At 41.7% G+C, this 17847-nt stretch overlaps 1 protein-coding gene across 4 annotated transcripts in view; it reads left to right on the top strand.

Annotated features, from left to right (window-relative positions):
- EFS (embryonal Fyn-associated substrate) overlaps positions 1-17847 on the top strand; it is a 32906-nt gene that overhangs the window by 5277 nt on the left and 9782 nt on the right. For 3 of the 4 annotated variants that reach the window (XM_075828908.1, XM_075828909.1, XM_075828907.1), the window contains exons 3-6: positions 11734-12048; positions 12732-12842; positions 16194-17171; positions 17295-17372. In XM_075828908.1, the coding sequence (XP_075685023.1) occupies positions 11734-12048; positions 12732-12842; positions 16194-17171; positions 17295-17372 (1482 nt within the window). The remainder of the gene's footprint in view (positions 1-11733; positions 12049-12731; positions 12843-16193; positions 17172-17294; positions 17373-17847) is intronic. The other variant, XM_075828910.1, reaches the window with a different exon arrangement.

The raw sequence follows: 17847 nt of genomic DNA, 5'->3' as shown, positions 1-17847 counted from the left end.
GAGCAATGGTGCGCAGTCGAAAAATCCACTGTGCTTCCTTTTGAAGGATAATTTTATTCATATCACCTCCTCTCATAGTGGGTCCAACATATTCAATGCCTTGGAATCTAAGAGAGGAACTATCCCCATTATGAAATTCCCATATGTGACGAGATATCGGGGTATCCTCCTTCCTTCTGCAATCCCCTATATCATTCCCCATTTGAGTACTAGATCCGCTTCTCGGATCTCCAGCGTTACGAAGGACGCTAGTCGTCCTACCTATACCCTATTGGCTGCCGAAAATGGGAGGCGTGCCACAGTCCTGACAGGTCCAGAGTGACGTGTCGGATGTGGATTGGTGGCACGCCGGGGGCATGTCAATATGGGGGGAGGGCCCTAGCTGTTTAAAAGACCGGCACCTCGCCGGCTCGTGTGCGACCATTATATCTTGATCGTGCACGAGCCGGGAGGTTCATTAATGCACACAACCGTGCGATCCGGCATCCATATTAAAGAGTATCGTTTAACACTAATAATCCCTGATGATGTTCCACCAGTAACGGTGGTTCTGAAACGCGTAGGATTAACGATATAGCATTACAACTAACAATCTAACTTTTAGTGAATACTGGTCAGTGATCTTGCAACAGGGGGCTTGCTACCGAACATTGGAGGTCTTGACCCTATTGCTGACCACATCACTATAGGTGGCTTTAGGAGCCGGACTAGCGCAACATAGCGCAAGGTGTAGCGTGGTACGGCGCTATTACTAATCAATCATTAGGATTCAGCTTATATATAATAATAGGAGAGACTGGTCTGTGGGTAGTTAGTATCCTTTGCCTCGTAGGCTAGGTCTCTGCTGCTGACCATATGATTGAGCCTGTTATTTTGGCTTCAAGGGCCCATTTTTAAAGATTTATCTAAATAAACTTATTTTAATCGTTCAACTCAGGCAGTAATATTTACATTACTATAATAATACTACATTACTATAACAATACTACATTACTACTGTATAATAATACTACATTACTATAATACTACATTACTATAACAATACTACATTACTATAATAATACTACATTACTACTGTATAATAATACTACATTACTATAATACTACATTACTACTGTATAATAATACTACCTTACTATAACAATACTACATTACTATAATACTACCTTACTATAACAATACTACATTACTATAACATTACTATAATTAATAATACTACATTACTATAACAATACTACATTACTATAATACATTACTATAACAATACTACAGTACATTACTATAACAATACTACATTACTATAATACTACAGTACATTAGTATAATACTACATTACTCTAATACTACTACATTACTATAACAATACTACATTACTATAACAATACTACAGTACATTACTATAACAATACTACACTAGTATAACTATACTATAACACTACATTACTATAATACTACTACATTACTATATTACTATAATACTACATTACTATAACACTACATTACTATAACACTACATTACTATAACACTACATTACTATAACACTACATTACTATAATACTACTACATTACTATATTACTATAATACTACATTACTATAACACTACATTACTATAACAATACTACAGTACATTACTATAATACTACATTACTATAACAATACTACATTACTATAACATTACTATAACAATACTAGATTACTATAACAATACTACACTGCTATAATAATACTACATTACTATAATAAAACGACATTACTATAACAATAATATTACTATAATACTACATTACTATAATGATACTATATTACTATAACAATACTGCATTACTATAATACTACAGTGGTTAGCACTATTACCTTGCAGCGCTGGTGTCCTTGGTTCAAATCCAACCAAGGACAACATCTGCATGGAGTTTGTATGTTATCCCTGTGTTTGCGTGGGTTTCCTCCAGGTACTCCGGTTTCCTCCCACACCCCAAAAACATACCAATAGGGAATTTAGATTGTGAGCCCCAATGGGGACAGTAAAAAAGAGGACCTCTGTACAGTGCTGCGTAATATGTTGGCGCTATATAAGTAACTGAAATAAATAAATAAAAATACTACATTACTATAACAATACTACACTACTATAACTATACTATAATACTACATTACTATAACAATACTACACTACTATAACTATACTATAATACTACATTACTATAACAATACTACACTACTATAACAATACATTACTATAATACTACTACATTACTATAACAATACTACACTACTATAACTATACTATAATTCTACTACACTATATTACTATATTACTATAATACTACATTACTATAATTCTACTAAACTATGAGGGTATGTTCACACGACAGCGTCCGTAATGGCTGAAATTACGGGGATGTTTTCAGGAATAAACATCCCCGTAATTTCAGCCGTAACGGCATGTGCAGGCGCTTGAACGCCGCGTCCATTACGGACGTAATTGGCGCTGCTTTTCATTGGAGTCAATGAATAACGGCTCCAATTACGCCCCAAGAAGTGACAGGTCACTTCTTTGGCGCGGGCGTCTATTTACGCGCTGTCATTTGACAGCGGCGCGGAAATATACGCCTCGTGTGAACAGACAAACGTCAGCCATTGCTTTCATTGGGCAGATGTTTGTCAACGCTTTCAAGCCGCATTTTTCGGGCGTAATTCGGGGCAAAAACGCCAGAATTACGTCCGTAATTAGTGTGTGTGAACATACCCTAATACTACATTACTATAATACTATATTCCTATAATATTACTATAATACTACATTACTATAACAATACTACTACAATAATACTGCTAGCTTTAAACTTACCGGAAATTTGTGAGTTTACTCTTAGGCCCTGTTCACACTGAGTATTTTGACTAGCTTTTTGGAGCAGAAACCGCTCCGCAAAAAACCGGCCGAACATGCCTCCCATTGATTTCAAGAAGGGACATGCCCTATCTTCGCGCGTTTACGCCTCTGACCTCCCATTGACATGCATGGGAGGCAGAGAGAGCGTATTTCGCAGAGTTTTTTTGCCCGTAGCGCTCAATGGCCGCGGGACGAAAAACGCGGCAAACAACATGCAGGAAGGACAAAATCTGCCTTATAATCCCAAATGGAATTTTGAGGCAGAATTTTCCTCCTGCAAAAAAACTCCTTGTGAACACAGCCTTAGGGTATGTTCACACGCTTAGTAAAAAAAAGTCCGAAAATTTGGAGCTGTTTTCAAGGGAAAACAGCTCCTGATTTTCAGAAGTTTTTTTTAAGCTACTCTCGATTTTTCACAACCGTTTTTGGAGCTGTTTTTCTGTAGTCTATGAAAAACGGCTCAAAAAACATCCCAAGTAGTGACCTGCACTTTTTCGTGGGTGTCTTTTTACGTGACTTTTTTGAAAACGCCTCGTCGGAACAGAACGCTATATTTCCCATTGAAATCAATGGGCAGATCTTTGTAGTCCTTCTTCCGATTTTTTTTCAGCCCTTTTTTGGGACGTTTACGACCCGAAAGACGTCTGAAAACCCTACGTGTGCACATACCCTAATGCTTATTTTAACAATATAGTTTTCCAATTAAGTGTCGCTAAATGCAGTCTGGCTGCTTAGTTGGCAGCGTTTGGAAGACACAAGAACGTCAAGATTGGGCAGCCCCTTTTTAGATACTGCCACAGTGCCCTCTGTAGATGGCGCCACACGCACACCCCACTACGTAGATCTCTCCATTGGGGCTCCCTCTAGGAGACGAATCCCCGGCCAGAGTGTCGGCAACAACACTCATTGCCTAGCGCACGGCTCCTGTGACATTTGTTGCCAGGCAATGATGACTGTCCTCTATCGTTCATAAATGGTTTGAAGAAATGGCTCAATGTGATAAATGGCCTTTTAGTCATTGACCGAGGTTTTAAAAAAAAATTAAAAAAATCGCTGTACAAATAAAGGGAGAGCGGTTAAACCGGCTGCGAATATGGACCCTAAAATGAGGCATTATTACGGCCTCAGGCAAATTTTACACAGTGGCATTTTAGCATCTATTTTACCACTGCAATACCGGTACTCCCTGTTCTACTAAACCGGACTTAAAGGGATTATCTGGGATGTAAACCTTGTTTAATAGCGGCTAGAAATTAAATAAATAAACCAAAAAAGTAATACTTTGCCTATCCTTGTCCCTGGTCATCCAGCGCTATCGCTCTGGCAGCAGTCTCGGTGGTTGTTTAGCGGTGCTGTAGCCAATCGGAGGGCTCATGGCCATATATTGTATTTCTGGTATTTTGCCAGAAATTCGATCACCTGTGAGCCCTCTGATTCTCTGCAGCAATTACATGCTAAATGCATTTAATCAACCACCCGGAGCAACTTCTGTATCACCGGGGGCAAGGATAGGTAAGTATTGCTTTTTTGGTAAAAGCAGCTGTGTGAAGGCTCCCTAATTCTGATAGATATGGTATAGAAATGACATGTAATGCTATTATGACATTCTTGGTTTTACAGGAAAGCACAGTAGAGGTTGAGGGGAAAATCATAGCTATTAGGTAAATCCATAATTTTATATAAATGTGTGTGTGTATATACAAGTACTGTGCAAAAGTTTTAGGCAGTTGTGGAAAAATGCTACAAAGTAAGAATGCTTTCAAAAAATTTCTTTTTTTTTTTTTTTTACAAAATGCAAAGTGAATGAAGAGAAAATAAAGATAAATCAAATCAATATTTGGTGTGACCACGCTTTGCCTTCAAAACAGCATCAATTCTTCTAGGTACACTTGCACACAATTTTTTAAGGAACTCTGCAGGAAGGTTGTTCCAAACATCTTGGAGAACTAACCACAGATCTTCTGTGGATGTAACTTCCTCAAATCCTTCTGTCTCCATGTAATCCCAGAAAGACTGGATGATCTCGAGGATGTTGAGATCAGGCTCTCTGAAGGACAGATCATCACTTCCAGGGGTCCTTGTTGTTCCTTATGCTGAAGATAGCCCTTAATGACATAAGCTGTATGTTTGGGGTCATTGTCCTGCTGCAGAATAAATTTGGAGCCAATCAGACGCCTCCCTGATGGTTTTGCATGATGGATAAGTATCTGCCTGTATTTCTCAGCATTGAGAACACCATTAATCCTGACAAAATCCCCAACTCCGTTTGCCGAAATGCAGCCCCCAAACTTGCAAGGAACCTCCACCATGCTTCACTGTTGCCTGCAGACACTCATTATTGTACTGCTCTCCAGCCCTTTGGCGAACAAACTGCCTTCTGTTACAGCCAAATACTTAAAATTTTGACTCATCCGTCCAGAGCACTTGCTGCCAATTTTCTGCATCAGAGTTCCTATGTTTTCTTGCATAGTTGAGTCGCTTTGCCTGGTTTCCATGTCGAAGGTATGGCTTTTTGGCGGCAATTCTTTCAAGAAGACTACTTCTGGCCAGACTTTTCCGAACACTAGATGGGTGTACCTGGGTCCCACCAGTTTCTGCAAGCTCTAAGATGATGGCACTGCTGGACATCTCCCGATTTCAAAGGGAAGTAAGCATGATGTGTCTTTGATCTGCTGCACTAAGTTTCCTTGGCCGACCACTGTGTCTACGGTCCTCAACGTTGCCCTTTTCTTTGTGCTTCTTCAAAAGAGCTTGAAACTCCAGTCTGCTTTAAAATCTTTAACTACAAAAGACCTCGCTTATTTAGTATAAGTACCTTGTTGTGCTCAGTCTTGCTACAGTGGTCCAGTGACATGAAACTTCCTTCCACAACCTCACCTTTGTAGCAGAGTTTGGCTGTTCCTCATCCAGTTTTAAGCCTCCTACACAGCTGTTTCTGTTAGTTAATGACTCTGCTTCAACCAACATATGAAAATAATTATTATCACCTGTTGGGTATAATTGGTTAATCATACAACCAACTATAATCCTACAAAATCCATGACTGTGTAAGTGTACCTAGAAGAATTGATGCTGTTTTGAAGGAAAAGAGTGATCGCACCAAATATTGATTGGATTTAGACATATACTGTTCATTCACTTTGCATTTGCACAGTACTGTGCGTGTGTGTGTGTGTGTGTGTGTGTGTATATAATCATATTTTTTTCTAATTATTACTGACTAATCTCAAGCTACAAATAGCTACCACCATACTTCTAGTCTGGGTCGGACAGTCTGGTAATAATTTAATTGAGGGAAAGTGTAGTGTAGTGAATTTGATCGTGCATTGCATTCATGAGCGTTGTGGGTGACTTTTCCTCGTGCACACGAAGTACATGGCTGGTGTTCATTTCACTTTTATTCTTTTCAGAATTTTAGTGCACTCTTGCTGAGATTTTCTACATTTAGTTTCAATAGATTTGTATTGAACCATTTTTGAAAATGTAATAAGAAACCGACTCGTAAAGTCGCACATACGGTATTATAAAGTAAGATGAGCCAACATGGCTTCGTATCCAAACAGTCATATCAGAAGAATCTATGATGTCAAAGATCATGCAAAAAAGAGAATATGTAAATGCAATAGTGTCATGTATAGATAACTTCAGGAGACATCACAATCTCTAAAGGGGTACAATAAGTACCCACAAAAAAGAAAAACAACAACACTGAGGTGGGAGGGAGGAAAGGTATGAGGGGAGAGGGAGGGGGTTCCATCTCTATGCAGTCAAGGAAGTGTGTGGTTCTTCTGAGATTTTAGCAGTAAGTGTCTCCATAGATAATGTAGATGATCGCCAGGCTCTAGCAATTTTACGCCTCGACTTGCGCCTGAAAAAAACTGCTCCCTTACGCCTACAAACATCTGCCCATTGCCTGCAATGGGTTTTGCGATGTTCTGTTCCCACGAGCCTTTATTTTACGCGTTGCTGTCAAAATACGGCGCGTAAAATGACGGCTCGTCAAAAGAAGTGCAGGACACTTCTTGGGAAGTTTTTGGACGGACGTGAAAAACGCAGCAAAAAACTCTACAAACGCTACGAAAAACGTCTGAAAATCAGGAGCGGTTTTCGCCTGAAAACTGGCTTAAATTCTAGCAGAAATCTCCCTTTCAGGCACACTGACCTCCAGAGTTGTGCCTAATTTAAAGGGAGGCGTGCACCTCTTATTAAATTAGGTGCATCTTATTCCAGCTATATTTGATATGAAGGCGATGCAATAAATCTCATCCAATGTGTGCAGGGTAGTCGCGGAAAAATGAAATGAAGACCAGGATGATGGTAAACACAATCTCTTTACTCGGTCTGGTGTTGTACTCTCGCACGGCCACAGTCACAGAAACACTTCTCTGCAGAGAGGTACATTCTCTGCAACAACATTACAACTGCGGTTAAGGCCGGCATTGATGGCTGGCTCCCCACTAGTAGGACAATCTTGGGCTTCCAATGTTGCCTTGACTCTGTAGGGAGGATGCTGCCCGTCACCCACCGATGCACACGGGAGGCGCCTGACCATCACACTGTAGTGCTTCAAACCCAACTCTGGTCTGGGCCCTTACTTGTGCCGCCTGGCACAAATCTGCAGCTCGCCGCACAGCAGCTTGTTATCTTTATAGGCTTTGCCCGTGCACTGAACCTGGTTAAGCGGGAACAGTCGCCTTTTATGTGTTAAGCCCCAGCGTGAGGACGCAGTGTAGCCACACTGGAACGTTGTCCCTACTGTTCTGGCGTGGCAAATATACTAAATAAGATGGCGTCCAAGACGTTCCTCCCGGGGCCAAACTGTTTAACGTCACAGCAGCCAGTCATCATTGCTTGAACTTGCCAACATAAAATAAGATTTAGAACTATCGCACAAAGCAAATCTGCATCTTGGATAAACACTCCAGTGAAGGGAAAAGCAGTTTATCACATATTGCATGGCACAAAAATACACCATGAGGCTTTGTGCACACGACGGTAGTTTTTTATCTGCAATTACGGATCCCTAATTGAGGATAGAATACTGACACATTCATTTCTATCGGCCACGGACACCTTCCCATATATTTATGGGTGTGTGTCCGGGCCGTAGAAATGTGCCCCAAAAAATAGGACCGCTCCTATTTTTCTCATTTAGGGTAGGAACACAGTGTGTTTTCAGGGCGGATACGCTGTGTCAAGCTGCGCAGCGTATCTGCCCTGAACACCGCAGGGAATGGCGTCCGAAAATCTGCACCATGTTGTGGTGCATTTATTTGGGCGGAATTTCTGCTGCGGAAAGCAGCGCCGGAAAAAAGAAGAAAACGTTCATACTTCCCTCTTCTGTGCGTAGTCCGGTCTCCTGGGATGTTGCAGGCCATGTGACCGCTGCATCCTGCGATTGGCTGTAGCCATCACATGGGAGGAAAGGTCACCCCAGGATTCTGGACTGCAGGAAGAAACCGGGAACTCCTGGATAAGTGAACTTTTTTTCTGCTGCAAGTGTCGCAACACACTACTGTCTTGCAGGTTTAAGCACCTCGTTGTTTTCAATGGGAAAACCTGCAACAGAAGAGCTGTGATTACGCAGCATCAACTAACATACTGGGGCTGAAAAGGTCCGTTTATGTGCGCTTTTTTCCGCTGTGTGGGGACGAGATTTGTTGAGATCTCATCCACACTGCTACTGCTGTAATACGCTGTGGATTTTCCGCAATTAATCCGTCACGTAAAATCAGCAGTGTTTACGCCGTGTGTGTTCCTACCCTTAAGGGGATTTCCCTATCAGATATTCATGACCTATCCTGTGGATAGGTCATAAATGTCAGATGCGAGTCCCACCTCTGGGACCCGCTCCTATCTCGAACGGAGACCCCTAAAGCCCATTCTCCCTCTCTGTGCTCCGGCTGACTCATGTGATTTCCGACCATGAATTACGGAAACCGCTGAGCTACGCTGTTTCCCGGAAGACCCATAGTAGTGAATGGTAGTCACGGAAACAGCGTGTAATTCATGTTCGGAAATCACAAGCTTCAGCCACAACGCAGAGAGGTAGAATGGGGTTTAGGGGCCCCGTTCTAGAGCTAGGTGCGGGTCCCAGAGGTGGAACTTGCATCTATCTGACATTTAGGACATATCCTGTGTCTCTGATGGGGAAAACCCCTTTGAAGACCATGCTCCTACACTTACTACTGTACGCACAATCCGCGAATGTGGGTGACACACTGACCGCAAATACTGCATTGACACGTGCATGGGGCCTAAGGCTTCAGTCACAATTTTTGTGTGGCGTCTTTTTGGGGGTTTTTTCACAATGCAAATCATGTGATGCAAATATTTCTCTTTCTTTGCAGCACATGATTTATTCTGGAAAAACACCACCAAAGTAGTAATTCAAAATAAAATTAAAAAAAATGCAACACATTGACTAGAAATAAAACCCATGGAGCTCTCTGTCAGAGACACCACTAAATGCTTGAAAATACACCAAAGCCAGCTGACCCAAAAGTAAAAAATACAAAATGAATGGCACAAAGAACACAACACGTTTTGTAGTGTTTGTTTGTTTTATATATATATATATTGCCCCATTCACTTTCAGCTAACATCTGGTCACCGTCAGGAAAATGCCACAAAAGTGTTGAAAGCCCAGATGGTTTTAATGAGAGAGAAAGTACTGGAGCATTGTGACGGCTATTGTGAGGTGCTGAAGCCGGGTCACCACCAGTATGGGGGCCATTACTGTCACTGGGTTGTCACACCGGTTTCCCAAATGCCTGAATGCAAAATCCCTAGTTTGCACAATGATCCATCTTCTGCTAGTGCTGTATCGCTGCATGACTAGGCAGCACCTAATGGATAACAATCCCTGGTAGCAGCAGTTATGGCAGCCATGTAGATTGTTACCCAGTCTTCCCAGAAACCCATATAATGCAGAAAAGGCTGCATAGAGTGGCAGAAGAAAACCACTGAAGGACTTTATAGGCAATCTTTTGATGTGTGGAGGATATGCTTTATGTTACAGACTTCAGCAGTTCTGACTGTTGGCTCTTTGGAATCATATGCACTTTCCTCTAAGTGCTTCCACCCGGATTACTCTGGAAAGATGCTGCAGTATCCAAGTAATTGTGGTTTTTCTCTGCTGTATAGTTCATGGTGTAATGTAAGAGTGTGCTGTCCAAGAAGGATCCTCCCAATGGCCACACAACTATACATTCCCATTCTAAAGGCAGCCAGCTGTCTCTCAATGTGAGCAACTGAAGGATTGAGAAGGGGGTTGGGGGTTTAGTAATAGCAGACGAGCGCTTGTGCTTGCACATTTTCCATGAGGATGTCACTGAGATTTGGTATTATGTTGCAGGAGCTGTCATTGTTGGGACATGACTAGCTGGCTCTTTGAAGGGCAGATTAAGTGCACAAGCTACAAACTCCGAACCGTGGTGTATGAGCAGAATCAAATCGGATGTCCTATCTGTCTAATTTTCAGACTGTATGAGAGATGCCTGTCTATGAGCAGCTTCTGATCCGGTTTATACTGGGCATTGACTTGGACACAGTGCTCCCATTCTCTTTATTCTGTATCAAGAATGATGTCACCGCCACATGTTCTGTTCTCTTAAAGAGACAGGAACCTGCTGCATAATGGGTGAAAGACATGGCAGGGTGAGCAGGGGGGATCTTCTGAAATACTGATGGCATTAACCTTCAGAAGCAAGCGCCTACCGATGGCTGTGTGTGTATAGATGTAGCAGTGAGCTTTACTGATGTAGTGTATGCTTGTTCCTCACTAGGCTAGCTGATCAGGTTCTAGTTTGAGATGTTCCAGGAATATTGCTGTGCATTGTAGAGTTGGCGTCTCTCTGTACTGATGCTGTTGTTCACCTTGAATATTGGAATTGTGTGCATTTCAGATTACTACTATATCCAAATTGGGTGTGTCTGTATCTGATCTATCATCTTAAATCATGAACAGTATTTCTGGGTTTGAGTGAATTGCAGTGTCTTCAGCTACATATCTATCCAGGGTTAACATGCATGCCACGTCAGGATTGTATTTTGGTTTGCAGCTAGATTACTTTTGGACGCGTTTAGTTACCTGTACTATGTGGGCCTAATGTTAGTTTTTTTTTTTCTAGGCACAAATTAAATACCACTATTTTGATGGAGCAATGTACTGTTAAATCTGCCAGCCAGTCCTTGTTTTCAGTGATAGTTTCTACTATGGCTTCTTTACTTATGTTTTATGTAAATGTTTTTATTTTTTTTTGCTCTTTGTATAGTCCTTGTGATTAAGGACCACTGTAAATGTATAGTAAAACATATGGAAATGTAGTGTAGGAAATTCACTTTATTATATATAAGTGTGTGTGTGTGTGTGTATATATATATATATATATATATATATATATATATATATATATTATATTCCCACTCTGCACTTCTTTAACCACTGATTCGTGAAATAAACAGACAGCATACGGATGTCATCCGCGTACTGTCCGTTATTTTCAGGCACCCATAGACTTCCATGGGTGAGTCTGGTCCACAAAAACCGGACCAGAATAGTGCATGCTGTGAGTTTCCCACAAAGGACACGCGCTCTTACTTGTGTGCTGGCCATTGTTAAAATGGGCTGCACACAGATGAGAAATAAGTTTGTGTGAATAAGGCCTAAAGGCAATAGTGGTGCAAACAACAGTGTTAAGTAGCTTGCGTAGTATTCCACAACAGGTTAGCACCATGTTCGGTGAATACAGAGCATGGGCACAGTCCTCTATCAGACTTGTATAGTTTCTCTTCTGATTCCTGTATCTCCATTTTTAATATACTTTTCTTTCCACGTAGGCACAGCTGGCACAGGCCTTATATGACAATGCTGCTGAGAGTCCAGAAGAGCTTAGCTTTTGTCGAGGTGACGTGATGCTGGTTCTAGAAAGAGACCCTCCCACCCTTAGTGGATGGTGGCGTTGCTTGCTTAAGGGGAAGCAAGGAATTGCACCTGGAAACCGATTACGGCTTCTTCCAGAGACCGAATCACAGGAAAGCGAATACCAAGCACCTCGCTTTCTTGGCGCTACTGTTGTGATCTCCAAACCACAAAGTCCTGAAGGCAAACTAAAAATATACAAAGATGAACAACAAATCCCATCATGTGCTGAGGTAAGACAAAGAACTTAAAGGGGTTTTCCGATATCGTATTTTTTATTTTTTTTATTGAGATATTCCTGTTCGGTTCGGTTTAACAATGCTGCCCAGCTTTCTTCTTTTTTTTTTGTATTCATTTGACTCACGGTTAGCACGCTGTGGCCGATCTCCGGTTTGTTTACATCCGGTACTACCGCTACTCCTCTGTTTCCTGTACTCTCATAGCCTACAAATCCCAAGAGGCCCAGCGCAAATGGGAATTTAGCAAAGGCTGGGGGGGGAGGACAAGCCACGCAGGCGCTGTGAGAGCAGAGGATCTGGCATGCGTGGTGAACACTTTGTGTATCAACCACGCAGGCTCAGACGGAAGAAGCAGGGAATTCTGTTCACGCCTTCCCACTGTGCACAGTGAGGTCAGGAATGACGTGCCCGTACACCACTGAGCATGCCGGAAGGAAGTGATCGCTCATGTACGGGGCAGCGGCAGAAGTTCGGATTTACTGTGGGTGACGCATCATGTGACCGCGTGCGAGATACGGCATTAGAAACCACTATGGAAACGCAAATATATTACAAATTGCATTGGTTTTAGATGTTTAGTTAACTAGGAATTATTTTTTTATTGGTCATGGAAAACCCCTTTAATAGGTTAGATGGTAGAAAAAAATTAAGGAGATTAATTTTCTTTCTTTTCTTAGGTATATCAGGTACCACCCATTGCACGACTCTGCATTTCACCACCTACAGCTGAAGAGGAAATCTACCACTCTCCACGTCAAGTTGAGGTGCCTCAACCCTTCTCACAGGAGGTGAGAGATTTACAAATCTTTAGAGATATAAAATAATAGAGGTGCGTGCTACACAATGTCAGCCACATCTTTCTAGGAAAAGGACCATTGAATGGATCCTTCATCATTTAAACTTGGTCATTGCAACAGTATGCAAGGCTTCTGGGGATTGTAGTGATTACAATATGGTCTTACTGGAGCCATTTAATTTATACTAATTGTAGCTCTGTCAAACTACATATTTAAGTCCGTTGAATAATCCAAAAAAGCACTAGGTATACTGTAACTATTCACACGGGCAATTTTTTTTTTTTTTTAGTTAAACTGTTAGTAGATAAATGATTACACATTGTTCAGGAAATATTATAAATTAGATTCTAATTTATAACCTTTCCATGTGCTGGTCACTTGAGGAAGCAATTCCCAAAATTGCAGCATTGGCATGTGGTAAAGCAACCACATTGCTTTATGCTGCAAAATTGGAGAAGACACACTCGCTCTAGTGAGCTCACAGAATCCCCCCTCCTTTATCCTGACTAGTGCCAGGAGAAAGGAGGGGATTGAACGGTCAAACCTCCTACACTGTGTGCCGCCATTTTTTGAGCTAACGCACAGTGTAGTAGGTTAACATACACTAGTAATCACACACTAAAACACAAACATAACTTACCTGCTCCTGCCGCTCCCTCCGCTCCTAGTCCTTGCTTCTGAACATATGTCCGGAAGCTGCGACCGGAAGTAGTCATCTTACTGTCCGGCCGCGGCTTCCGGTCCACTTGAAAATGGCGCCGTTTGTTGCTCGGCCGAAGACCTTCCTTTTGGACTGTGTGTGGTCCCACACAGACGGCGTACACCATAGTGAATGGAGCGACTCCCGTTCACATTCTCTATGGGGATGTATGTGCCGTATTCCATCTCTGTATGTGTCGTTTATCGACACACACACAGAGATGAAAAAAAAAATGGCAGCCCCCATAGTGAAGTAAAAGAAAGAAAAAAGTAAAACACAAATAACTAAAATGTATTTTAAGAACCCACTAAAAGCAATAACCTATAAAAAAACATTTTTTCCTGACACCTGTCCTTTAAACCGCTTCCTATTTTCAGAAGTTTAAGTGTGAACACACCCTAACTGTTTCCATTAAAATAACTATGGGGGAATGGTAAAAAAAAGTGTGTGTGTGTGTATGTATGTATGTATATATTACACACCCTAGTCCTTCTCAATGAATAAGAATATCATCAAAAATTTTATTTCACTAATTTAATTAAAAAAGTGAAACTCATATTCTATAGATTCATTACACACGGAGTGATCTATTTCCAGCATTTTTCTTTTAATGTTGATGATTATGGTAACAGTTAATGAAAACCCAAAATTTAGTGTCTCAGAAAATTAGGATATTATATAAGCCCAATTTCAAAAATGATTTTTAATACTGCAATGTTGGCCTACTGAAAAGTATGTACAGTATATACACTCAATACTTGGTCGGGGCTCAGACTCTGCATGAATTACTGCATCAATGCGGCGTGGCATGGGGGCGATCAACCTGTGGCACTGCTGAGGTGCTATGGTAGCCCAGGTTGCTTTGATGGTGGCCTTCAGCTCGTCTGCATTGTTGGGTCCGGTGTCATCTTCCTCTTGACAATACCCTATAGATTCTCTATGGGTTTTAGGTCAGGCGAGTTTGCTGGCCAATCAAGCGCAGTGATCCTGTGGTTATTAAACCAGGTGTTGGCACCTGCCCACACTGCCAGAAGTACCAAGTCCTGCTGGAGAATGAAATCAGCATCTCCATAAAGCTGGTCAGCAGAGAGAAGCATGAAGTGCTGGAAAATGTCCTGGTAGACGCTGCGCTGACTCTGGACTTGATATAACACAGTGGACGAGCACTGTTGCTCAGTGTCCATAATTCTGTTTTCAGATGAAAGTAAATTTTGCATTTCATTTTTAGATCCAGGTCCCAGAGTCTGGAGGAAGAGCGGAGAGGCATCAATCCAAGTTGTTTGTGGTCCAGTGTGAAGTTCTCAGTCAGTGATGGTTTGGGGAGCCGTGTCCTCTGCTGGTGTTGGTCCACTGTGTTATATCAAGTCCAGAGTCAACGCAGCGTCTACCAGGAAATTTTCCAGCACTTCATGCTTCCCTCTGCTGATAAGCTTTATGGAGATGCTGATTTCATTTTCCAGCAGGACTTGGCACCTGCACACACTGCCAAAAGTACCAACACCTGGTTTCGGTATTAAAAATCATTTTTGAAATTCGGCTTATATAATATCCAAATTTTCTAAGGCTAAATTTTGGGTTTTCCACACGCTTAACAAAAAACGGCTGAGAATGAAATTTGGAGCTTTTTTTGAGGCTTCTTTTCAGACGATTTTTGAGGCGCTTTTCATAGTGTTCAATGGAAAATCCGCTCCAAAAAACGCCTCAAGAAGTGACATGCTACTTCTTTTTACGGAGCGTCTTTTTACGCTCCATTTTTTGACAGCGACGCATAAAATAAAGACTCGTGGGAACAGAACATCGTAATTCCCATTGAAAGCAATGGTGTATTAGGGGCGTTTTTTCAGGCTTAATTCGAGGCGTAAAACGCCTCCATTACGTCTGAAAAGAGGTTGTGTGCACATACCCTAAGGGTATGTTCACACGACTGCGTCCGTAACGGCTGAAATTGCGGGGATGTTTCCGCCTGAAAACATCCCCGTAATTTCAGCCGTAACTGCATGTGCAAGCGCTTGAACGTCGCGTCCATTACGGACGTAATTGGCGCTGCTATTCATTGGAGTCCATGAATAACGGCTCCAATTACGGCCAAAGAAGTGACAGGTCACTTCTTTGACGCGGGCGTCTATTTACGCGCCGTCATTTGACAGCGGCGTGTAAATATACGCCTCGTGTGAACAGACAAATGTCAGCCCATTGCTTTCAATGGGCAGATGTTTGTCAGCGCTATTGAGGCGCTATTTTCGGCCGTAATTCGGGGCAAAAACGCCCGAATTACGTCCGTCATTAGTGCGTGTGCACATACCCTAACTGTTAGCCATAATCATCAACATTAAAAGAAAAAAATGCTGGAAATAGATCACTCTGTGTGTAATGAATATATGAGTTTCACTTTTTGAATTGAGTTACTGAAATTAACTTTTTCATGTTATTCAAATTCATTGAGAAGGATGAAAGTGTGTGTGTGTGTGTGTGTGTGTGTGTATATATGATAATTCAAGTCATAAATGTATTAAATATTACATAAGCGTGCGTTTAATCTAAAACATAAAAACAGTATTTATCTGCAGAATTGTAATTCAGTTTGCTACCATCACTCCTTTTCTTACGGTTTGTATATGGTATTTTCTACTCATGTACTGCAGGTTTACGATATGCCGTCATCATTGTTGAAAGATACACCATCTATGTATGATAGTCCTGTGTTGCGAGTAAAAGAAGTAAAATGTGACGCTATTTCACCACCTGAAGAGATTCCAGAAGATGTTTATGATGTGCCGCCAACATTTCAGAATGTGACACTAGATGATAATGAGGAAGATGAGGGGATTTATTCCATGCCCTCTAACTTAAAACGGGTGTCTGGTCTTCAGAATCTTTATGAAGCACCTGAAGATATTCTTAGTTGTGGTAACTTATCAGAACCCATTGACCCACCTCAGACCCACCGTCTTTCAGTTTCTAGCACTGGCAGTGCTCGATCAATAGATTCTGGTGGAAGTAGAGAGTCCGGTCTACCTTCTATTTTGATTAGAGATCCCCATACTGATGGGCTTTGTACAGTAGAGGCATTGCGAATGCAGCATCAGGAACTACAAAGGACAATGATACTTGTGAGAGATGGGCCTCAAGAAGGTGCAAGACAAGGATGTATAGAAGATCAAGGGACCGCTCAAGGTGTTGAAGCCCTTAAAGACTTTGTCGGCTTGGCACAAGTTGTTCTTCTCCACTCTTGCCAAGCCTCAGACCCATCACTACATCGAGAACTTTCGGGACATTTAGAGCAACTGGAACTTGCTCTTCGGGCACTACAGGAGGGTGGGACTGAATTATCAATGACTCATTTAATTCAAGAGCAAAGTGGGTGTATTGTGGTTCTGGTAAATGCCAATGCAGCCCTTCTCTTCCCACGACCGCGGCTTTCTTCTAGTGAAAGCCTTTCAAGACGGCCACTTCCTGCAATACCCACTGCTTCCCCTGCATCACATCGCAAAGGCAGCATTCAGGATCGACCTCTGCCACCGCCACCTATCCTTCATGGAACTCCTAGTGACCCTGGGGAGGATGCCCACAGTGAATACGAGAGGATTCAATGCAGAGACAATCACTATGTTCATTTACAGGTGAGTAAAGGCCCCGCCTTCTAGATTATGGCACTCCTATACCTATTTATCACAAACCGCTATATTCTCACACCCTATATAAACTGGTTGTACCAGCATGTATCTTTTTTCCCTGTCTACCAGGGTACTATTGTACAAATCGCATCAAAATCCAAAGACCAAAAAAAGAATTTGGAACAGAAACCTTTACAGGAGAGAAAGGTAACAGATTTTCTCAAAGTTGGTTATGTGTCTCGTAAAAAAAAAACTGGTCCTCCTGTTTCCGACTTGGTCGAGTTTCTATCTGCAAGGAACGATAGTAAAATATTTTCCTACAGGAAGGTCAAATTATTGATTTACACAATGTGCCTTAGGTTACTCCCATTTATAAACCTATGATTTGTTCTATTTATCAAACTAAAACATCCCAGTGTAAAGTAATCATTAACAAATCAAGCTTCATAACTGGTATGTATTGCATCTATCCTACCGCACCATGTCCTAAAACATCCACTCCTAACCTGAGAACCAGGCACCCTCCCTCACCGGAAGACCTCTTGTGTAGCATATGGAGCAATAAGTACATTACACCTGATTAATTGGGAGACAAATTGCTGTGTGAGAGTTTGTATACATGACCCTCTACTCATCTCGGTGTATTTGACAGCGCCAGCTTCTTACATCAGATCTTATCTCT

Source organism: Rhinoderma darwinii, chromosome 1 (assembly GCF_050947455.1).
Source record: "Rhinoderma darwinii isolate aRhiDar2 chromosome 1, aRhiDar2.hap1, whole genome shotgun sequence".
NCBI classification, from domain to species: domain Eukaryota; kingdom Metazoa; phylum Chordata; class Amphibia; order Anura; family Rhinodermatidae; genus Rhinoderma; species Rhinoderma darwinii.
The sequence above is the reverse complement of the archived record's forward strand: the minus strand, read 5'-3'. Positions and strand labels throughout refer to the sequence as shown.